The sequence below is a fragment of the Myotis lucifugus genome, unplaced genomic scaffold (assembly GCF_000147115.1).
Source record: "Myotis lucifugus unplaced genomic scaffold, Myoluc2.0 scaffold_83, whole genome shotgun sequence".
In the NCBI taxonomy this organism is placed as follows: domain Eukaryota; kingdom Metazoa; phylum Chordata; class Mammalia; order Chiroptera; family Vespertilionidae; genus Myotis; species Myotis lucifugus.
Window position 1 is genome coordinate 3186101 of NW_005871131.1, and position 24355 is coordinate 3210455.

A 24355-nucleotide genomic window follows, 5' to 3' on the forward strand; every position below is an offset into this window, starting at 1 on the left:
ATCCATGTGTGAAATAAAATGTTAACAATTTATTAGGATGAAGTTGTTCTGCTGTCTTGCTATGGAGAGCAAGTGCTCATTGTGTTTTTATACACCTTTTTTTTTGTTTGTTTCAGGGAAAAAACAAGGCAAGCAAGGTACAGCTACTGTGGGGTCAAATGAATCATGCATGGTTAGAAAAATTAATACTAATACTACTGTTAAAAGGTTGACAGTCTTTGCAATGATTTAGTAGAAAAAAATTCAAAAATTAGTATACATAAAATAAATTTCTTATTTATGACAAAATAATCATTTTTAGAATAAGATTTTGCATGTAACATATTATTTAAGCATGAGGATAGAAAGTGAATAATTTGCTTTGAATCTCCTTAAGATTTCCTTATTCAAGAAAGAAACTTGACTATACAAAAGATCTTGGAAAAATATAACAATTCAACATACTATCATGGACTAGCTTACCCCCTTTTACCAACATTCCTTAGAAAACATTTATTTTTCATTTATTTAGTTTGTATAGTAGGTTTCATTTTAATAGATTAGTAAATACTTCAATATAATTAAAATAATCTGAAAAGGAATACTAAGCAAATTTATCTTCAGAAGTTTGTTCATCTAATAATTCTATTTTAAATTACAGTAATGAATATTTTCATTTGTTAATCTCCCCTTTTAAAAGTAGAATAGATAAGATAAAATACTCCATATAACTACTTCTATTTGTGATATTAAGAATCAACTCATTAGTCTTGTAACAAAAAATATTTATAATACAGTTTTTAAATTGCTAACAAAATTTCATGTTAATTCTCTTCTACTGCTATAGTATCTTACCATTATTGTTCAGCAGCTAAAAACCTTTTCATGACATTTTTCTCAAACTACCCAAATAATAATTTAAATCTTTACAAAATAATAAACTGAGTAATGAGCAGCTAAAAACACTCAAATAAATGAATAAATATGTTTTGATGGCTTACTTCTGACAAGTTAAAACTCCTTTCTTGACTCAGATTTAAACATACACAAAGAGCTAGAAGTCAGCCACTGTGGTTTATTTTGGTTGTTTTTATTCTTAAGATTATTATTATCACAATTTTTAATAAGTGGGTATAGGATTACTAGTTGTAAGATCTTGATTCTAAATCTTGCCCTGTATCTTATGACTGTAGGTAAATAAATTAGCCTCTCTTAGGACAGTGAAAACTACAAAATGATAAACATGTGAAAGGCATTATTCATTTGTTTTTATTATGGTGATTATTTTATGCTATGTATCCCATCAGTGGGGCTTGTTACACAGCTAAGTTAATAGGTTTATTTAATTTTCATTGACAAGCTATTACATATGCCTTAGAGAAGCTTTGCTGCTAGGTTCACAGAGGAAGCTGCTGGTAACAGGTTTATGAACACATTCCTAATTTTAGTTCCTTAGAGAGAAGAAAATGATCCAAGGCTAGCTTTCAACATGGGTGTGAAATTAGATAGGCTGGTAGTCTTTTCAACCCCAAAGTGGGTATGGTTAGAGGACTCATGGGATGTTTAGAGGTATAGAAAACCAAGGGGAAAACATGCATAAATCTAGACCAGTGTTGACCTCGTGTGGTACTAAAGTTAGATCATGTTATTAAAATGAAAACCTACGCCAAGTTTACAGCTGGCTGGGTGTCTGTGAGGTAATACCTTTGGGTGCTGATGATTCTCCCTTTTAAAAGGAATAGATAACCTCAAAAATATCTTTGAGTTAAATACATCTATCCATCTCTAGCAATATCTACTGATTTCTGGGCAAAATAATTTATGTCAAACCACCTTCAATATTGGTGCCAGAATTTTTGAAAGGGTTATTATATAAAGGTGCAAACTGATAGCATTTAAAACTTCAAGTCAGTAGAAAGCTGTAAGACAGAGTCCCATAGAGATGGGAGAGGAACAGCTGCTCCTGGGTCACCACCAGGGTCCATGCAAACACAAAAGGGAAGAGAGGGGTCCATATGACTGAAGCCTGGTGAGTCCCCAACTCAACCTGAGCGTTGGAGCCAAAAGTCTCAATGGGATTTACAGAAATACTTCAGATAATCAGCTCTATTCAGCCCGAATCACAGCTTCTTAGAGGATGGGCTGGAATTGTTAACCAGGATAGCATGAGAGTGTCAGGCTGTGGCCTACAGACACGGGGGTGATACTATATTAAATAAATACAGGAGAACTTGAGCTTAGAAAGCCAACGCTTTCTTCAAAGGTGTAAGGCCAGAGCCTTCATCAAAAAGGGAGTGAAGAAAGCAGTTATTTGCATTTAGGTAATACCCTTGCCTCTTCACATTGTGGCATGGGTTGTCTAATCTGGACTGGCAGCCCCTGGTGGGGATCTAAAGTAGATAACAGATTTGGGCCTAAAGTACTTTAGACACTGACGGGGGAAATAATAGATATATTTGAATAAAGCATTACCTGAACAATCCCTGCCATGGCATTCTGACCCATTCAAGGTTTAGAATGAAAATGTACAGTATTTATTTCCCCACTAAATCTGTTGGTTTGAAATTAGCTCCCCAAAAGGCCAGGAAGCTATTGCCCATTCCATTCTCTGGAGGCATAGCATTAGTCAGGAATCTAGCTCTTGAACATGCAGATTGGTGTGGCTTTTCCTTTAATGATCTCAGGACTTATTTATCATAAATATAGCCAAGCACATTATTACTTTCAAAGCTACTCAGCAGTCATTAAAACCAAAGGACTGCCGATGAGCATTCTTTTCTAACAGTAGAGATTTCATTTTGCTGAAGACACAGCTCAGTTTAAGAGCAAATCCAGGTACGCAGTTCTGCCTCAGAATATTTCTGGTAACTTCTAGAGCAACTTCTCAAGGATTGTATAGGAACAGAGAAAATTCAGGAAAGAACACTTCAGAAATGTCCATATGACATATTAGACCAGTAAGCTCAGCGGGTCCCCCGATTACGTTTCTTGAATTTCCACAAGGGAGGAAATTTCCCCCATAAACGGGAATAACCAAGATACAGGCTGTAGTCTTACTGATGAGGGCAAGCCTTGGCATGTGGGCGTGAGCCGAATCTGAAAGCTCGAATCAAGCACAGAAGAGAAATCTAGTCATGACTTAAAACAGGTGGTACATAACAATACCCAGGGGGCCAAAACCGGTTTGGCTCAGTGGATAGAGCGTCGGCCTGCAGACTGAAAGGTCCCAGGTTCGATTCCGGTCAAGGGCATGTACCTGGGTTGCGGGCACATCCCCAGTAGGAGATGTGCAGGAGGCAGCTGATCGATGTTTCTCTCTCATTGATGTTTCTAACTCTCTATCTCTCTCCCTTCCTCTCTGTAGTCATGACTTAAAACAGGTGGTACATAACAATACCCAGGGGTTCTTTTCACGAAAGAATTTAGAAGTATTTCAGGGAATAAGGCAAAATTTCAGATAAATGCTATATCTAAATCAAAGTTAAGAGCAAAAAGTGGCTGAAGCCAAACCAGGGATTGATAGTATCAATACGACAAATTACAAGTTTACTGACACTCCTCATGTATCGTTTGGCCATTGATTATTTTCAATAAAGTGGTAGTTCAACATTCCAAGTGCCTGGAAAGGGAAGTATTAACTTTGGTCCAGAAACCTGCTGTGAAACCAGGCAGGAATATTCAATTATAATATTATATAACATTCTCTCTTTGAAATGAGCCCCAACAATTTTCATAAAAAATCCTTTCTCTCAAACAAATGATTAGTCCTGACCATAAAGTGCAAGCAGAACAGTAACTCGTGTGTCTTCCCTGCGGTTTATGGGTTGTAGCAATAATTTGCTAAATGTATGCGCTGTGAAAATATGATTCTCAACTGTGGGCCCTACAGGGGTTTAGTGTCTGGTAACAGCACTTTAACACGCTGTTCATATCCTAACAGTGGAGCAGGGCGCACAAACTACTTTAAACATATTTTATTTCACTCTTCTAAAAGATATTATAATGTTCACTTAACTCTGAGTTATGAACAAAATATTACTTTTTTAAATAAAGTTTTAAGGGTTATTATACAACTCTAACATATTATAAATTTTAAATTTTAAGTCTAATGAATTAATAGCTGAGACTAAATAATACATTTGGAAACTAATAATAATGAGTCTTACACTATTTACTTCTATGGACAAGTATTATTTCACAAATCCAGCTAAATACATCCAGAATGTTCACAATTTGCACGTTATAACTATTCCTAAAAGACATTTCTTGTTATAGATGGGACAAATAGGATATTTATAAATAAACATAAACACATGCTCAAAATAATGTTTCTGATGTCACATACACAAAATAAAAAGACTCAACTGTATGCTTAATACTTTTTACACCTTTCACACAAACAAACAAAAATAATTATTAAGGTAATACCTTCTAACTAAGAAATCACTTAAAAATAGCAATATAGAGAGCTGAGGTAATTACCTAGATATTCTAAAACAAAACATGTAACTTCAAATCTTAAGTGTCAATTCAAATATTAGTTGAGTTCTCCAGATATTGAAAGCCTGGATCAAGTGTGAGGGGTGTGTGTATGTGTGTGTGTGTGTGTGTGTGTGTGTGTGTGTGTGTGTACATGCTATGAGTATGTCCCGAATTATCCATTTGCCAGTCTATGAGTGAACAAACTAAATTTCAAGAATAGACTAAAAATCATAAAAAGAAACTACTGTACCTAGACAAAGACTGTGAAGGTATATATAATTCAGCCCAGCATGTTCCTGGGATTACACAGTCCTATAATGACAAACAAATCAGAAAGACTTCACTGAACATTAACAAGATTCCCCCCCACCCACCCCCTGGACAGGCAAAATGCTTGATCTTTTTCTTTTAAAGACTTCTGTAAAATGTGAGCCCTGCAAAAGATGCCTTTAAAGAAGAGAGAGCATTTCAATGGCTAGTGATCGGGCAGGGGACTCACATGCGTGTGGGAACCTCAGAGGCGTCTCAGGTGAGCCCTGGCCAGTAGCAAGGTTGCCCCAGTGCCTCCAGATCAGTCACTTGCCTGGTAGCAGTGAGGGTATTATACAAAGCATTAAACTTAGGACTGAGAGGTCTAAAGATTTGTTAAACGTTTACAAGAGAACTCAGGATACCATCACTTGGCACAACAGCCTCTAGGACTACTGTAAAGAAGGTATTCCCGACTGGTAACACACACACACACACACACACACACACAAACACATTATCTGTCTAGAATTAAGAACTAAGGGAAGAAAATAACTCAACTGAAGATAACCTACAGTGTTCATAATAACAAGACAAAACTACTTTGTGAGTAGAGACTGGTAGTTAAGCTAAAGAAAGGTTATTATTATAAGAAATAATAAAGATACAAAGGCAAAGTTTTAGATTCCTAAGAAATGGCATTCGAGTATCACTTAGTACAAAGGTTTTTAAAAGTAGGTTTATTGCTACTCTAAGAAAACATTACCCCCAGGAGGACTTCAAAAAGCTTATTTACTCTGATTTAGTTTAGACTGATGGACATAGGACTGACTGTAAAATTATCTTATTTAACAAAAACAACTAAGTTATAATTCACCAAATTTGTAGGCGGCCATATTAAAAAGAAACGCACAAGAATAAAATTAATTCCATAGGTACCAATAGCTGGTTAGAAAATAAAAGGAGAACTATAGCATTCACAGCAGTAACCTAAAAATTATATATATGGAAATGCTTAAGACTATACTTTAAAAGCAATACCACAGGCCTATAATAGAAAAATATCAAAACTTTACTATAAAAGATCACTGAAATAAATAAAAGTTGTACTGAGTTCATGAATGGAGAGAGATAATATCGGAAAGATATCAAACATTCTAAAATTACTTTATAGGTTGATTAGTATTCAAATTAAAATCACCAACACGTGGGCTTTTTAACTGAAAGGTGATCCTAACATTTGCTTGGAACAATTGAAAATTAAAAGCTAAGAGCATTGAAACAAAACAAGACAAAATGAAAACCAGAAAGCAATAGGGTGGAATTTGTTTCACTAGATGTTTAAAAATATTATAATGACACAATAACTAAAATTCTGACCCAACAAGCAATGGACAGTGGTAAAATGAACAGGAGTTCAGAATATAAGATATTTGTCCATATGAAAACTAATTATACAATAAAATAGTGTCAAGGTCAGAAGATAAAGAAAGATTTTTTTGTTTGTTTAAGGGCAGAGATAATTGGTTGATCCATTGAGAAAAATAAAAAATTGAAACCTCATCACTCACCATGCATCAAAATAAAATAAAGGTAAGTAAAGGGGTTAAATTGATGTAAAAAGTAACATTAAAATTTTTAAAATATAACTGAGAATCTATTCTTAAAATCAGCAGTGACTTCTAAGTATAAAGGCAATGAGGAAATCTAAAAGGGAAACACAGGTCAAAAACCTAAAAATAGTTCTCTATGAAAAAAAATTAAGTTAAATAAAATTTTGCTACAAATTTAACAAAGGTTCTATTCAAAGCATAAGATAACTCATACAAACTAATAAAACAGCAAACTAAAAAACAAATGCTTAAATGATTTAAAGGAACACTTTACAGAAAAAAAAGTACAAATAATGTGTTAAAAATCTCAACCACACTAGTAATTTTAAAAAGGAAAGTAAAAATGAAAAAATGCACATATGCATTTGTCAGAGTTATGTAAAATGATGGTTCTTAGTGTTGGTCGGGTGTGGCAGAAAAGGCTGCCTGATTCGGTGCGGGAAGAAATGTTTCTTGGTAGAACTTTTCTAAAATGCAAATAGCAGGAACTATTGGGAGTTTTTTTAAAAATCACTGGCCAGAAATTTATTCTATGAAAAAAAAAAACAGAAATGTTGGAAAATTAACATGGAAAGATGTTCTGCAGAACATTGTTTATACTGGCAAACACACACACACACACACACACACACACACACACACACACCCCGAGAAAAGGAAAGAAATGACCAACATTTGGCAAATGAGAAAATAGAGTGGAATAAGCATTAAAGTAGTGTTTTGGAAGAATAGTGGATAATATGAGAAAATTCTGATATGTTAATAAAAATTAGGGTATAAAACTCAATAAACACTTTGAGACAATTTTGTGAAAAGAAATAGAGTATTAGATTTTTTAAATGAAAGGATATAGGGAAGGAGAACGAAAAGAAAGAGGGGAAGAAGGAAAAAGGAAGGAATGGAAGGAGGTAAGAGGAAAGAAAAAAGGAGAAAAGGTGAAAGGGAAAGAGGAGAGAAGAGAACAATAACATCGAAAAGATGTCTGGGTTGGGAACAAATCAAATGTTCCTAGTGATTATCTGTGTGTAGTGAGATGTCTTGTTATTTTTATTTTTCTCCTATGTCCTTCCATACTTTTGCAAATTCTCCACTGTGACCATATATTATTTTTATAACCAGAAAAACAGTCATTTTTTAAAAGACTATTAAGGATAGGAAATTCATCATGCTGCAGCATCCCTATCAGTCCAAAAAAGAATTGGACCCTGAGAATATGTGCAGACAGGGAGTTAAAATAATGAGAGTTTGGCTATATTCCCAGGATGCCAAAACAATGGGTTAGCTTAATTAACTCGGGGGGAGAAAAGTCAGTTGATGACTTTAGAATTAGTCACCTAAAGGACTTAAAAGTTCACATTTGCATCCTGGGGACCCATCACTGGGGTGAAAGAAAGGCAAAGTCCAGTAAGTGCCACATCATCAACATTTCTGGAAATGGTCTAAAAGTCCACAGAACTATTTCTTTGGGCCAACCTACCCCACCAGGGATGGTGAACGCCTGCCCTGCTCCTGTTAAATCTGGGCTCCTACAGAGACACATGGGCTCCCCATGCGTCCAGCACAACCCCAAAATGTGACATACTTAGGTTTCCTTACTGTCCTTCACTAGTCAGAATGACACAATTTCAGTGGGATTACTTTATGTCTTTTTTAAATGATCTAAAGAAAACACTCATTTTTCCCCCGGGTCAGTTTTCAGGCTTGAAGATATTCCAGTCTTATTTGTCTTTCCTCACCTCCACCCTGTCTTGAGCCTGCACATTAAAACTTCCATTCAAATGTTAAGGGACAGGAAATGTGGATGTTTTTTGCTGCTCCGCTAAAAATCATATTTGGGGAAAGAGGTTAATAAAGAACCCCCAACAGGGCATGAGGAATTCAGTTTGCAAAAATAAAAGAGTGGAGGGTGGAGCCTGAATCTGATGAAAGACACCCAGCATCCTGTGTGTCATGCCTTGGTTTCTGGAGCAGCGGCTTAACAAAAAGTGGTGGGCTGAGGTGTTTCCTTCATCCATCCCACTCCTTTTCCTTGTGATGGGCATTTATAAATAGGAGGTAACTGGAACGCATGATGGCACAGATCACATCTGCCAAATGACAAAGTCTGGTCACCTTCAGGTAATATGTCTCCCACTAAGCAACTTGAGTTGACAAAGCAAGAAAAGCCCTTCTTTAAACTATGTTAAAGAAACAAACTGCTTCCCATAAATGCATCCCTGTCATTAGGATAAAATAAATCAGTGATGGTATCTTGACCATCTTACACATATTTTTACTAGTCACCTGTTTTTGAACCATTAAGCTATAATCAGAACTGTTACGATCTGTTGTTATTAGGAGGCTATGTTTTAGTTTGTCCTCAGCCAAATGACACGTTTTTAACTCTTATAAAACCCACAATGTTAGGCATTTACCGATCTCAAAGAGAATAGCCCTATTTTTAGATCTAAACCTATTTTAACGTCTATCGTTTGAATGTGGCACACATTGACTTGTTTGCTACACAAGTATGCACTGAAGGATCTAAGAAAGAATTCCTTGAGCCTAGATCTGCAGCTGACCTCTGCTTTTCTATAGCCTTGGCTTGAAGAAGGTAATATCAAAGCTGGCAACATTTCCCTGAATTCTTAGTTTTTAAATTTCACATTCAAAAGAAATGGCAGTGGACTGCGCACAGGTCATTTCTTCTGACAAAACGGAAATGGGAAGAGACTCATAAATATTTTCCAAACCTCCCCAGTATGGCACACTGTGACATGTGATCAATGGATCCTCATGCTTTGATATGTTACAGCAGGAACTTTCAGAAATGACTTACTGGGTTGTACATCTGATTGAACAACTGCTCAGCTTGCTACATTGCAAAGTTGGGGAGGCATTGAAGCACAGACAAGGGAAAGAAGGAAAGATCCAGAAAAACAGCATTAGCTCAACAAATCCAGTGCATTTGCACAGACAAACTGGTCGTTAAAAAAGAAGAAATTTCAGTTTCTAAACATTCCACAGTGAAAGTGAGAGGCTCTGGGGAAATAGAAATGTTGACTTTGGCTCCTAGAAAAGAATAGCTGGAATAAGAAATTTAAGGTTTGTGTTACTTTCCCTTTCTCAAGTTAAATAACCCATGAAATAAAGAAAGCTGTCCACTTTTGATGATACATGAAGTGCTGGCCTCTAGCAATGAATCAGGAGAAGTACTTTTGGCCAAGCTTGCAATTTATTACCTGAACTTCAAAGATGGTAATAATAAAAGATTAATTAAATCTTATCATTGAATTTATAGCTCTTCTTTTATATTAACACAAGCCTGAATTTTCTATTCAGTCTAACTTTAGAAAAACATAGATCAGCAAACAGCAGGTTAGCAATAGCAAAATATCAGTAAGCAAGACATTACAGGATTAAGAGTAAAGGGGAGAAGTAAAAATTTCAGTCAGCAGGAAGAATAGAGGGAACCAAAAACAGCATTATCCATTGTTCATTACCAATTTCTTACTGTTAGTTTGTAATTAATAAAAAATATCGTTTTCAGTGACTATCCTACTATGATCCAAGTGTTTAAGAATCTGCAATGCTCTCCTGTCTATGTTGTGTAGAGAGTTCAATGTTTGTGGACTTAAGTGTACAAAACATTATTTTAAATAGTACTCTCAAGTTCTAGTTCTCAAATACCTGCATCATTAACTTGGGGCCCAACAGCAAGGTGCAGAAGGTAAAATACTGTAGGAAATTTTCACTTTGCTTTACACTAAGACATGTGACTTTGAAGAGCCTGAATTTTTTTATTTCTTCAACTTTAATGAAGTAAATAACATTACCATGGTTAAAAAAACACCCTCCTCAGAAATTAACAAAGAGCTCAAATCGTAACATTTCACATTGCTATTGCTTCTCAATTGATTTCTAGTCATCTAAGGTAAATATGCTTCCACATATCGAGCACCAAATACTCTTTTGAAAGACAAATCAATCCCTGTATCCCTGACCAGTTCTTCTCCACCCATAGATGTCTATTTAAGATTAATGAATGCACTAGTTTATAAAACACACACATAACTAGTAGTTCTGCATTATTTGGTTAGTACCATTTTATCAGCCTATCAGTAGAGATTTCCTCACATGAGAACATTTGATTGCATTGTGTTTAAGACCTGGATGGAATGTGTAAGAAATAGTTCTTTTTCTGCCTGTAACCATTTTTCATCACAAAGTATTTAATTAACACAGTATAGTAAAGGGTTAAAACAACTATGTATGTGGAATGTTTCCCACAAACTTTTATATAATCACTCACTTTACTAATTTCAAGAATTGTTTATAAGACCAAAAAAAAGACAAATTTAAGTCACCATTTGGACTCCATTGTCACTGGCAGACAAGGTTTCTGTTCAGCTAAACACATCTACATTGTGTAGATTTTATGGCAAAAATACCTGGACACTCACAAATTGTGAGCAAAATTCCATTGGGAATTCACGGTTTATTTATGACATAATAAAACTATTATGTTTTCAGCTTTCATTTAGTAACCCTTTATATTTTATTCACAAGTCACATACCCTTTTATTTAAAGGGAGGCCCAGACACTCCTTAAGCTTTTATAGCTGCTTATTTTTCCATGAGTAAATGATGTGTTTATATGTATATTCACATACTGTTGGCTTATATTTTCAAATATTTCATGTAGATCTCAATTCTTTTTAAGGTGATGGGTACTTGAGGTTTTTACAGAACTATTTATTAGCAGAAATTAAAGACTACTAGAAAAAGTATTTTAAACTTTTGAATTTAGTTGATGCTAGAGAGCCAAAAATAACAAAATAGCATCTGCAGGTTAGGTATGAAAATATTTAAATTATAATTAACTTATTTAATCTCACTATACTATGCATTTAGGAGATACTATAAGCAAAGATTATTTATATACTTAGAAATAAGTTATATTTTCATAAATTAAGTAAGTCCTTTAGAGCAAGACAACCATATTTGTTACTTTAATTCTAGTGATGTGGCAGAATATTAAAATATTGTCAGGAATAATGCTAAAATGTTTACAGAACTTGATTTGTGAATTTCAGTATATGGCGTCATCCTGTGTGTTAAAGGAAACCACATGCTCGAAATGATTTCTCGGTCGAACCATAGCTATGTTGAAAGAAACAGAATTGAATTGCATAGATGCTGATTTATTAAACTAGTCAAGTCATATATACATGGAAATCTTAAGCATCAATATGTGGACCTCTCCCTTTTAATTCATTACTAGAGGGTTTTAAATCTCGTAGATGACTTACATGAAAAGGGGGGGTGTCTAGAGAAATAATCTGCAGAAATAATGTATAGAATGCCCTCATCTCCAAAATGGCTCCTCAGAGTTGATGAAGATGAGATAACACGAAGGACCATCAAAGAGAGCCAATGACATCCCCTGTTTCACAGAGTTATCTTAGAGCCTGCTTTATGGACTTTACAAAACTGTTCGGTAAACAAAAAGTACATTTCTTGGTATGCATGTGCATGTATAACATATTGCAGAACACATGTATATATGTGTCAAGAATGTATATTTATGCCCATTGCATGAATAGCCAAGTCAATCTCCATTTAAACACCCTCAAATGGGCAGTTTAAATTCTTCTATTTATTGTTCAAGATTTCTGCTTAACTGGAAATTGCTTGGGGGAAAAAGTGAGATGTTGAGTAGATTGGGAAACAGATTTTGCAATATAGAGATTTTCTTGCTGTTTTGTTACAAGGGGATTTGATCTGTATATTTAGCTTTTCTGTATTGGTAAGGAGACTTTACTAGTGAGAAATTTCTCATGACAATTTCCTAAAATTCCATGGTAAAGTGAACATAGTATAATCAATCACATGTCAGTTACATATTGCATCATATAAAATAGTCTATTAAATTTTAAGGTATCCAGAATAATTTCTCCACAGATATATATAATGCTTTCACATCCCTATCATCCATATCACAGTTTCATAACTTCAGCAAATAAATCCCCATCCGATGTGCTGTGAATTATACATAGTCAAATTTTTATATGCTTTGTTTCATTTTTTTAGATTCTTTTCATCTCCTTTGAATAAGTCTATACGTTGTCAAAGGGAAACAAAATGCTTAAACTCATAATGTTATGAGTTTTAGGTGAACAATGAATGCAGACGCACCAAACAACACAGGGAAAGAGTCAAAGGCACGATGCATGACTGGGAATGTGCTGCACAGAAATGTCCAGCCCAGGAAAACATGTTAACACTGCGATATAAAGACCCTGCATTCTTTCCCAAAGCCTTCACATAAAACAAGCTTCCTCAGAAAGTAGGGCCAGTTTAGAAAGAGTCATCCCACAGATATTCCAGGGACTTTGACTCTTTTGGTGACTGTCTAGAAATCTAATGTTTTCAGGTAAACTTTGCAAAGTTCCAATAGAAAAACTAACCTATTTCTAAAAGTAGGAAAACTTTATCAACGTATAATCGGGCCCTGGATTCTTTGGTTGGTTGCAAATATTTCCATTTAACTCTTCGTAGTTGAGATTTGCCCAGAGAGTAATGGCTGGCTTTTATATTTTGTTTTTACTTCCACTACTATTTTCATGTATTTTTCCAAAAAAATTTTTTTTTTCAGACAGGAAACCTAAGATAATTTTTCAGGTTCACAGACAGATTTGATGCAGACTTCTTAGGAATAAAGTTATCAGCAGACAGTGAAAGATAAGGGGTTTGTTTCTTTTCCTTTCCCATTTTATAAATTCATTACAAAATGAACATGTTTTTTTTTTCCTTCGGCCTCACTTACCTTTTTTAACTGTGCTTCCAGTTTGCTACATTCTTCTTTCTTTTGTTCGATGGCTATTTCTAGAGATTTTAATTTCGAGTCCCTTTTCAGCCCTGCTGAGGCTAGTGAAGATGCGTGCTCCTTGAGGTCAATTAAACTAGACTGAAAGAAAAAGAACACCAGTAAGGAAGGAAAACACTGCCATTTCTACCAGCGGTGCCTTCTATTTGAATACATTGATTCTATACATAGCAATAACGTGTGCGTTAGGCAGAAAGAGTAAATATAGTCTTACTAACGTAACAATAGTCTGCTCTGGCCAGGAAATTAAAGTTGGCCAGCTTACAGAACCGAGCAGGATCTAATTGCAACAGAATCAAATGTGACCGAATGGTGTGGTCAGTAAAGGCATGTTTCATGTCTCCAAGTCCTGCTAATGATCTAAGTCCCGAGGTGGTCTTTACATGTCATGGCAAAACAGACACCCTGAACCTCCATTTACATTTATTGCTGTCAGGTCGTGCAGACTCTAAGACAAATAGGAAAGAAAATACGAGCTTTAGTGCTTTCCCACCCTCCCTCTCAGGGAAAATCACGTATAAAAGAAACACCCTATTAAGTTGTGATAAAATTCCATTTCTTTAACAGACAAATGGCCAATGGATTTTCAAACATCTTCTGTGTCATCGAAGATAAAGTTATATTAAAATGTAGAGTAGACTTTCTGTTCCAGTCCTCTGTAAATCCAGATTCAGCAGATAGAATGAATCTCTCCAACTCGGACACAGGGTCACCTAAATTGTTCCATTCATCATTCACACCCAGAAACCAAGGGCTTCCCTGTACAGTCTAAATCCTAAAAAACTAAAGAAAGAAGTAGTTGCCTACATATATCACAGAACATAACATTGCTGGCTGGGAGGGCAATGTCCATCACTAAATAGGAAATCATTAGCAACATCTAACTAGGTGACTAAAATGTTCACGTTTCACCCAAATCAGTGTGCATTTCCTATACACCCCTTTGCAACACAGAGGGAGACACTAAGCACTCAATGCTCTCTCAGTAAACGATGTTGATACTTTAATACTGGGCTGCTTCCCAGGCACTGGCATCACCTTGTTGATGAAAATACTGCCACCATCACCCAGCCAGCAGCCCAGCTCCTCGTAACCATCTGAGGGGCAGGTTAGCCATTCTTATTCTTCAGGTCAGGAAACTGAAGCTCACATGAGCTACGTGTCTTTTCCAATGTCACCAGGCTATGAAAGGGAGATGCAGGTCTCAAACCCAGGTCTCCAACTCCAATAGCAATACTCTTTATCAGATCACTCCACCAGAGATAATAAAGGACCTTATACTCCACACATCCTGCCCTGGTGAAGACTGTTACCACCCCATCTCAATTATAAGCTCCCTGCTGACAACAATTACATGTTTTTTTTCCAGATAACTTTTAAACTGCTGGGTGTAACAGCTTTGCGTGTCAACTTGGCTAGGCTGCCGTCCCCAGTTCTTCAATCAGACACTAATCTGGGTTGTTGCTGTGAAGAGATTTTGTAGATGTGACTAACATCTACAGTCAGCCGACTCTAAGTAAAGGATATTATTCTCCATCATCTGGGTGGGCCTGATCTTCTCCGTTGAAAGGTCTGAAGAGCAGAACTGAGGCTTCCCTGAGACAGAAAGAATTGCACCTGTGGACTGCAGCGTCACCTACCCTCTGAGGGTCTCCAGTCTGCCCTTCCTGATGCATTTTGGATTTGTCTCTACGTTTTAAAATGAGCCAGCCCCCCTAAGTATGTAAGCCAATTCCCTGCAGTAAATTTCTTAATATGGTTAAATTTCTTAATACAGTTCTGTTTCTCTGGTGCAAGTTTGACTGACTCTCCCAGCCCAAGGGCAGGCACATTATTATACAGGAACAATAAATGTTTGCTGAAATGCCTGTCTGAAATTCATACAGAGTAGGCTCTGTTTACAAAATTATTTTCAGTTAAAACTTATGCTCCGCCATGTCATCAAGATCTCGTTCCAAATAGGGGTGTGTGAGTGTGTGAGTGTCGGTGTGTGTGTGTCTGTGTGTGTGTGTGTGTGTATTTCAACTTGCAAACCCATAAAGAACACTTGCCATTGGCGAAGAATGCTGCAAAGCTCTATGCTTCTGTCGCATATCAACTATAGTAGTGATAGTCCCCCAGGTTGGATGATCAGGAAATAGAGTTGAAAGAGGATTTACATTGTTTATTTTCATATCAAAACTGTAATCTCCTCTCTAAAAAAAACCTAAATTTTCACTTTAAATTTTAGGGTGCATAAATTTTGCTTCTGAGTTTCTTCCAAACTCCTATTCCTCATCCATTCTTCCCTTCTTGGATTCCAAATTTAGACTGTACTTTGATTCATACAGAATTATCGGAACCCATTGGTTGAGGTAACAGTTTGCAGCTGGGAAATGGGCAACTCTGCAGTGAGGACGCCCAGCAGAGAGAAAGGTCTGGAACAGCCCTGCAGGAGAGGGTGAAGGGACCATGAACAATGGCGCATGTCTCAGAGTTTTGGAGATTGAATAATGCGCATTGCTGCTTCTCAAACCTCTCCCCCAAGCACCCGAAAGTAAACTGAAGAGTATTGGGTTATAGCCCAAAGCATCCTCTCCATAACCCCCAACAAGAAATTTCTTTAAAGTATATTGTTTTACTGTAAAAATGCAGGTGAGATCTGTTTTCTGTTTCCATGTTTGCTCCAACATAAAAGTATTATTTTAAATTATTTACCACAATGTGAAAATGATGTCCCAGAAGAGCAGCCACATTTAACCTATACCTTTGTGTCCAGCCTAGTACCATATCTTTTAACCTGGGTATTGAGTGATCCATTTGAGAAGCATAGATGAATGTAAATCACCCAACCCAAGGTAAGCACACAAAAGGCCTTCAATAAAGTGGAGCTGTTATTATTATTGAAGAGGCCCAGTGGACGAAATTCGTGCACGTGGGGGGGGGGCGGGGGGGAGGGTTGTCTCTCAGCCCGGCCTGCATCCTCTCCCATCTGAGACCCCTCGGGGGATGTCCGACAGTCAGACATCCTCTCACAATCCAGGACCGCTGGCTCCTAACAGGTCACCTGCCTGTCTGCCCAATCACCCCTAACCACTCTTCCTGCTGGCCTACTCACCCCCAACTGCCCCCCTCACCAGCCTTCTTGCCCCCAACTGCCCTCCCCTGCCGGCCTCATGGCCCCCAACTGCCCTCCCCGGCCCGCCTGATGGCCCCCAACAGCCCTCCCCAGCTGGCCTGATGCATCATAGTCACAACTACCCTGCCTGGCCAGTCTCCCAGAAGGTCTCCCGGTCTAATTAGCATATTAACCTTTTATTAGATGTTTTTGTTGTTCTCTCAAACAAAAATATCATGGGACAATGACATCTAGGCCAAGACATCAAGAAGAATTTCAAGGAACTACACCACATGCAGCTAGTAGAGAAGGTCTGCATTGAGCATCACCGATGAAGAGAGTTACAGTATATTTGCCTTTGAATTCAGACAGCTTTACAAAGAAGGGTAACTATGTTCCCCAAGCCTTCACAGAGGCCCTCAAACTTAGTCTTTAGTCTCTTGAGGCTGACATGAATAGGAATTTATGAGGACTATCAACATGGTTCGTTTGTTTCTCCAGACTCACCTCTTTCTCAGTCAGTTCAGCTTGCAAAGCATTGACCTTGTCTTTCAGGTCTTTGTTCTCTTTTCGGAAAGATTCTATCTCTTCTAGTCTTTCCCGATCATCTCTTTCCCGCTGTTCTTTCAAGCGCTCAATAATTCTTTCCTGGGAGGCAATTGTAAAAAAAAAAGTGAAAACCCATCAGTATATATGGCAAGACATGCTACCAAAAGAAATGAGGCAATAAATGTAAGAAATTCTCTACAAGAATCAATACACAAGATTAAAAACTGGGTGTGTGAAGAGAGGCATAACAGACAATCAATACAGCTTTTGGCTTGTTGATGAAAGTTAGCATCATAGAGTCACAAGGGATATTAATGTTCAAGCTCTGAGGCTGTTTTGGTTCATGGTGGTGCTTGGAAAATGTCAAGAGCAATTCCAGCAGAGAGAGGCTCAGGCCCAGACCAGCGAAAGCCTTGCCGGCCCAACCCTCTCTGCTGGTCTTCCCATCTGATGGCAGAGAACTTTCCTTGGTTTCTGAAGACGCTTCTCTGACCAGAAAGTGGATTGAAGTGGGGCAGGACTTAGGACGGACTCAAGTGAAAACTTGAAACAAAATTAAGAATTAGCTGAATGTGTAAGTGATTTCCCAATGTGTTTAGAGATGTTCATTTACTTTCAGATTTTTTCAGTGGTTTATTGGCAATCAGTAGAGACTCCAAAACATTGCTTAAATTTGAGTAAAGTTCGCATCGCAGCTTTCCTTTACTGAGAGCTTAGTATGTGTTAGGTACTATAACCTGCCTGCTTACCTAGTCCTCAGCACAACAGCGAGGTCTCAACCACGGCTACTAGGAACGGTGCAGAAATGAGGGAACCCAGGCACAGAAAGGTCAACTGACTCATCCAAGGTGGCTCAGCTCACAAACAGAAGGCCCAGGCTGACATCCAGGGATCTCTTAGTCTTAGCTAAGCCCATGAAAACACACTGACAACAACATACGCATGGAGCCATCCAAGGAGATCTGAGGACCTGTCTGCCCATGACTTTCATACTGAAATAAAAATACCATGCTGGACCAACAGGTGTGGATCAGTTGGTTGAGCATCATCCTATGCAACAAGAGGTCGCTGGTTTGATTCCCGGTCAGGTTACATGCCCAGGTTGCAGGCTTAATTGCCGGTAGGGGGCATGCAGGAAGTAGCCAATAGATGTTTCCCTCTCTCCCTCTCCCTTCCTCTCTCTCTTTAAAATCAATAAAACATATTTTTAAAAAATACTACTCTGGTAGACGTCTCCCAAACTGAGCAACTTTACTAATATCAAAATAAGAAACTTTTTTTTAAAGGAAGTTCCACTTGAGAAAAGTTTGAGTTAGATTTCTAAAATTTGTTTCAAATTACCCAACACATATCTGAACTTCCTTTTTGAAAGCATCATTAAAAAATATTGGTGTGGCCCTGGCTGGTTTGGCTCAGTGGATAGAGCATCGGCCTGCAGACTGAAGGGTCCCAGGTTCCATTCTGGTCAAGGGCACATGCCAGGGTTGTGGGCTCAATCCCCAGTAGAGGGCATGCAGGAGGCAGCCGATCAATGATTCTCTTTCATCATTGATGTTTCTAACTCTCTCTACCTCTCCCTTCCTCTCTGAAATCAATAAAATATTTAAACAAACATTGGTGTGGCAATGACACTTAAATATCCTGATATTATCTTTTATATTCTTGTAAGTACATAATACAAGACAATTCCTGATGCATAAGACAATGTAGACTAGTGTTTAATGCAGAGGGAAGTTAGTTGGAACACTGCGTCTGTGATTTAAGACCCCCCAGGGAAGCAACTGTTCTACCTCAATGATAATAATTTATGTATCTAATGCTTTCAAGGGGGGAAAAAACTACCATTATTGTTTTACAATTACTTAAAAATACTCTAAAATGCAGTATATTATTACAATAGTGGGGGTGGAAATAGAACAAATGAGTCATTAATAGCCTATATTTGTTCCTTCTTGATTCCAGTGACAGTCCTATTTTACTCTGTCTGTGACATTGGGAAGTGGATGATTATGTGATCTCCAAAGAAGGAAATGTCCTCAGTGTATGGGGAGTCTCTCAAGGGCTTTTAACAATTTCAGCAACAGAGCCCTTGCTGCCTTTTGCCTACAATTAATGCAAATGCCTTCGAGCAGGTCACCTGGCCACCAGGCCCTCTCCATCTCATCACGTCCACTGCATGGCTGTTGGAGTGACATTTTTAAAGCCCCAAACTGACGGTGTCACCTCACTATTTGGAAACCTTCCCAAGAATCACTCTGGCCTGGTCATGTGGCATTTTTTCCCACTCAGCACCCTTCACGTGGCTTCCAGCATGCCCATCCTCCCGGGCCAGCTTCTCAAAGGGCAGTGCTCACATCCAAAGGGCTGGGCAAACTGTCTGACCTACACCAGGCAATTAAAAAGCCTGATGGAAGAAATAAGGACTCAAATGAGGGATCATCTTGTCTTCAAAGGAAGGGAAATAAAACGAAGTATGTATGTTAACATCCGGAAGGTGTCCGAGTCATTTGGAGAGCAGGTTGATTTGCTCTAAGCACTTGTACTATTGACTGGGCATTGATGACAAAAAAAATCAGCAAGCAGTATAACGTTTTTAAGTGTTATTGATGATTCAATACTCCAAAATATTTCTCCGTCAATCACAAAACTAATTTAACTGTCAGCCGCACAGGGCCAGATGTCAAAAACATGTGTTAAAAAGCCCTAATATGCCACGATCTACTTGATTAACAGCTAACTTGTAGAAATTCCAACAATGTGTTCTTGTTTTAGTCTTATTTGCATTGGCAAGTGTTCCTGGTGCACTCCTCTGGCTCTGCACGGTCTAATCTATTTGTGCTTTATCACTGGGTGGAACTGAACTGCAGTGGCCTCCGGCCCTGCTATCTGCTTTTCTCCGCTGCTTATCTACCATGTGGCCACAGCAAGGCTTGGGAGACCACTTTACAAACACCAGGGGTTCTGTCTGCTGAGCTTCTGTGTGTCAATCCTCGGACTAAGTCATACTCAATCTTAACTTGCTAAGTGGCATTATTTTTTTCACCCTCCGAATGTTTGAGTAAGTTCCTAGAAATGAAAAGGAATCACACACTCCCTGGGATGTAATAATCCAAGCGGAATGGTGAATAAGGCCTACCGGGTTCTATTCAATGGCCAAAAGATAGCGAATAATTCAATGTTCTTATGACTCTATAATTTTTAATTAATCCTTTTATTTTTTGCACTGTGTCGCGTTCCAGAGGATCTATTCAATTCTGTGTGGATAAAATTAGAACTCATGAGGGAAAGGCCATTAAGGACATGTTAGGATCCTAAGGCCACTCAGCTCACAAGTGATGAAATAGGACTTAATCTCAACCATTCTGATATTTGTGCTTTTGATGTCAAAAGTCCTATGTCATCACCTGTGAGCTGAGTTGCCTTAGGATCCTAACATGGGGTAGGCAACAAAGTCCCAACCATGGGCCAGCTGAGAATCTAAGAGACTTCCTGGAGTGCTGGCTCAGGAGTTAGCTTGTGCCACGGTTGATTAATGATGTCTTCCCAGGGCTCAGAAATGGCCAATGATGCTGCACATGCACCAAATTTTTAATTTCTGGGTCAAATCATTTTCCCTCACTGAGCCCTCTGCCCATCTTACAATGGAAGAACATAGATTTAGTGTTTCTCAAAGTGTGGTTACTGACCATGTGCATCAGAATCACTGTGTGTGCTTGTTAAAAATCACCAGTTCCCGGCCCCACAGCAGAGCAATTAAATCAGAATCGCCAGGAAATGGAACCCTGGAAACTATTTTTTTAAGAAGCTCCTAATTGATAAAATTATTTGGATGCACACCGAAGTTTGACACCCATTGGGATAAATACTTAAATCTACTATTCTTTGCCCCATGATAGAGGACCTTACCATTTCCTATTCAGTGTTTTTGTCTGTGCTTTTCAAATATGCTAGCATTGTGGTTGTGGCACCATTTGAAAATTCCCTTCAAATAAATCTCTCTGTTTGCTTTTATTCTTCATTACTGTGAAAGGCAAAAGAGTCAATGCAAATAGCGTTTGCAAGCTAACAGCTCACAGGTCAAAGCTAGCCCACAGAGCTATTTGGTTTGGCTGGAGCATTGTAATTTTTAAAAATCTGAACGTGAATGCTATGAGACAGGTCAAGGACTCTCCAGCTCACCACAGTTACCAACAGTCCCTACTGTATCACACCAAACCCACTTCCCTCATTTTTGTTCCCTGCCAGGCCCTCTGAGACATCTGAGCTCTCAACTCCTCATCTATGGTGCAATTCAGCTTTCATGTGCCTGAGACTGAGGCCCAGCAAACTGAACAATTACGGTCCAGGCAGTTCCCCAAAGGGACCGGAACTTAGTGATCAGCTCATTTAGACGTGCATTTTGAAAACACAGTACTAGCAGACACAGAAGAAGGTAGCCCCTCTCGGTGCTATTATCAGGTAGTGGAGGCAGCTTGAGGGGCCAGACTCCCACAGACCTCAGCTTCCTTCCCAGTCATCCCCTCGGCCTCAAAGGAAGTGCTTAAGGAAGGGAGTAGTTTCAGATTTGGGAATTCTTTGGGATTTAAACTAGAATAAATCAAATCTTAATAGGGCCGGCGGAAAAAAAAATGATAAAATCCTGCCAAGAATTCATGACATGGAAAATTATATGGTATATGTTTACTTCTGTAAATTTGGAGAAAGAAAACAAGTAGGCTGACATCCTATCGCTCAAAAACTGCAAAAGGGAGACATAATCACTAATAGTTTTGAACCAGCATTCCCTCATTCAGATTTTACAAACAAAACTACTACAGAGAGCTTTGGCAATACAATCTCAAAGCTAGAAATAGAAGAATATCTTTTCCTGAAAAACCATTGTATTTACTCTTCTTAAAAGTCTTCAAATAAAATCTTCTATCTTATAACTTAACCTAAAGTTATAATCTTATCATTTTAATAAGGAACACGAAAGCTATCTAGCCATAGAATCTGACTACGTTTTTTAGCCCCTGTAAACATAGATCAGTCAGTGGCTCTCAGACTAGTGAACATAAAGATGACCTGGGTGCTGGCTAAAGTGCAGACTCCCAGGCCCTACTCGAGGTTCCGATTCAGTTGGCATAGGTGGTGCCTAATAACTTAGATTTTCAACATGCACCTCCTGGTAATTCTGAAGTAATTCTGAAGTAGAAGTCAAAGAAGACTTCTTTAATATACACTGGTTTACAGAACCTGGGGCCATTTAATCGAATTTCCCCATCCCACAAATGGGAAATTTGAGGACCTGGGAGAGAGAGTTACTTGACCTCTGCAATCCCATATATTTACTTATTAATTTATTGTCTGTCTCTCCTTCACCCTCATTAGAATCTAACCTCCAGGACAGCCAGGATTTTCACCCATATTCTCTGCAGCAACTCCACTGCCCACAGCAATGCCTGTCGTCTGGCGGGGTCTCACTCAATCCAACTCCGCTGAGCACTCCCCCGTGCACATATTATTATACTAGGCAGGCGGAAGGCGAGCTAGCCACACATAAATAACACCCAAATATGGGTGCACTTCTTGGGCTTGGAGTCTAGCAGAGAAGACCGATTAATCACACAGACATAGATAAAAGCACAATTAAGATTGTGGCATGAGCTCTGGGAAGTTCACGCTATTCATGAGAACACAGTGAAGGATTTTACCAAGGAGGCTTCCCTGAGAAAGTAAGTAGTAAAACAATAACAACAGTTGTAATGTATTATCCCTATCGTTCTAAACAAGAACGGAGAAAGAAACTGAGGAAGTGAAAGGTGAAGTAACTTGTCCAAAGTATAAATGGCGCACCTAGGATTTGAAGCCAGGCAGTCTGACTCCAATGTCCACATTCTTAACTACTATGTGATACAGCTCCTCAGGAAACTGAGCTTTCAGAAGAAAAGGAATCAAGTCTTCAGAGAGTAAAGAACATGCTAGGATCAGTGACGGCCTGTGCAAAGGGTCTGAGGCAGGAGGGAGCATGGTACACTTGAAAATCGAGAAGGCCAGTATAGCTAACACACAGGAAAAAAGGGAGGAGAGATAGGGGGTGAGGCTGGAAAGGGCGGAAAGAAGGAAGAGAGAAAAGAATGAAGGAAGTGGGGGATAATAATAGGGAGAAAGGGAAAGGGAGAGGAAGAGAAAGGAGTAAGACAGACAGTTAAGAGCCAGATGGAGGGATGGACCCTATGGACCAGGTGAAGGGTTTTACTTTTTATCATCCAAGAACAAGGACAAGCAGGGCCAAAGGTGAGGTGCTCAGGTTTGCATTTCCAAAAGACACCCTTGGCTTCAGTGAGCCAAGTCTACTGACGAGGGCTAGCATGGGAGTGGGCGGCCCAGCAGGGCCTGGGGGCAGTGTGAGTGCGTGGAGAAAAGAGGGTACATTTAAATGCATTTGCAACATCTCCTCCCAACCACATTTCCTTGAATCCTGATACCTACTGTTTCATCCAAGCTCACCTTCTCTGACAAGGCCTCCTCGAGTGTCGCCAGGGCAGTGTCGGTGTTACTGGAATCTGTCTGCAAGGACTTCACTCTGTCCTTCAGATTGGTCAGTTGCTTGTCTTTATCCCTAAGTTGTTCTTGCAAGTTTTCAATCTGAAAATAAAGATCACCATATTTAATGCACGTGTTATTACATATCCAGGGCCAAGAATCCTGAAGTGAACTTGCTTAAAAAAAATAGATTTGAGATCACAGAAATGGACCGCATTACGAGGTTACACTCTGACTTAGAATGAATGCTGTTAGGATGAGGCCTACCTTCTCCCGCATAATTCAAGCTTGCATTTAAAGTGTGACACCGATGAGCAGAATACCAGCCTCCATACAAATGCAAGCCCTCCAGACATGTAAGCACTATTATTTCTAACTGTTTCTACCCCCTCCACCAGCCCTTTAAGTCCCCCATCCAGAGACCTCACCGATTCAGAGAATCAGAGAAACACACATACAGGATTTATTCACTCAGTGAACAGAACGGGTACCCAGTCTGCACCAAGCAGCGTATCAGTGTATAGCAGAACCCATGTAGTCATTCACTCACTCCTGTATTCAGTATTAAACCTTGTGATATGCCAAATGTTGTCAAGTGGCTGTTTCAAAGAAACCACATGAAAAGCCAAGTAGGTTATCACCAGTAGACTGTTAATGGGAAGAACTTGTGATATAAATCAAATGTAACAAGTACTAAACACTCCATTTGGCAACTAAGTCATGTGCTGGCAACCTACCAGGCACTTTCATCCACTATCTGCAGCCTGAAATAAACACGCCGAATGGCCGACTATAACGCCTGCCCGGGAGCGGCAGCCAGGACCTTGCAGCGGGCACTGGGAACATTATCATTCATGTTTTTATTCTCTGCTTTCAAACCACGTATTTCTTATCTAAGGATTAAAAAAAAGCTGCACTGTACAAACAATTTATTCGTATTAAGGGTTTTAAAATGACAAGGAAAAATAGCAGTACAACTGTAAGATAAGTCCA

The 24355-nt window shown here is 38.6% G+C and overlaps 1 protein-coding gene across 2 annotated transcripts in view; it reads right to left on the bottom strand.

The window, feature by feature from the left end:
• Positions 1-24355, bottom strand: part of ERC2 (ELKS/RAB6-interacting/CAST family member 2) — an 869271-nt gene that overhangs the window by 459546 nt on the left and 385370 nt on the right. For both annotated transcript variants that reach the window (XR_002829807.1, XM_006090859.2), the window contains exons 8-10: positions 23327-23464; positions 16796-16936; positions 13132-13272 (exon numbers count right to left, since the gene is read on the bottom strand). Coding sequence is in view for 1 of the 2 variants with exons in the window: in XM_006090859.2 (XP_006090921.1) it covers positions 13132-13272; positions 16796-16936; positions 23327-23464 (420 nt within the window). In the remaining variant the exon portion in view is untranslated. The remainder of the gene's footprint in view (positions 1-13131; positions 13273-16795; positions 16937-23326; positions 23465-24355) is intronic.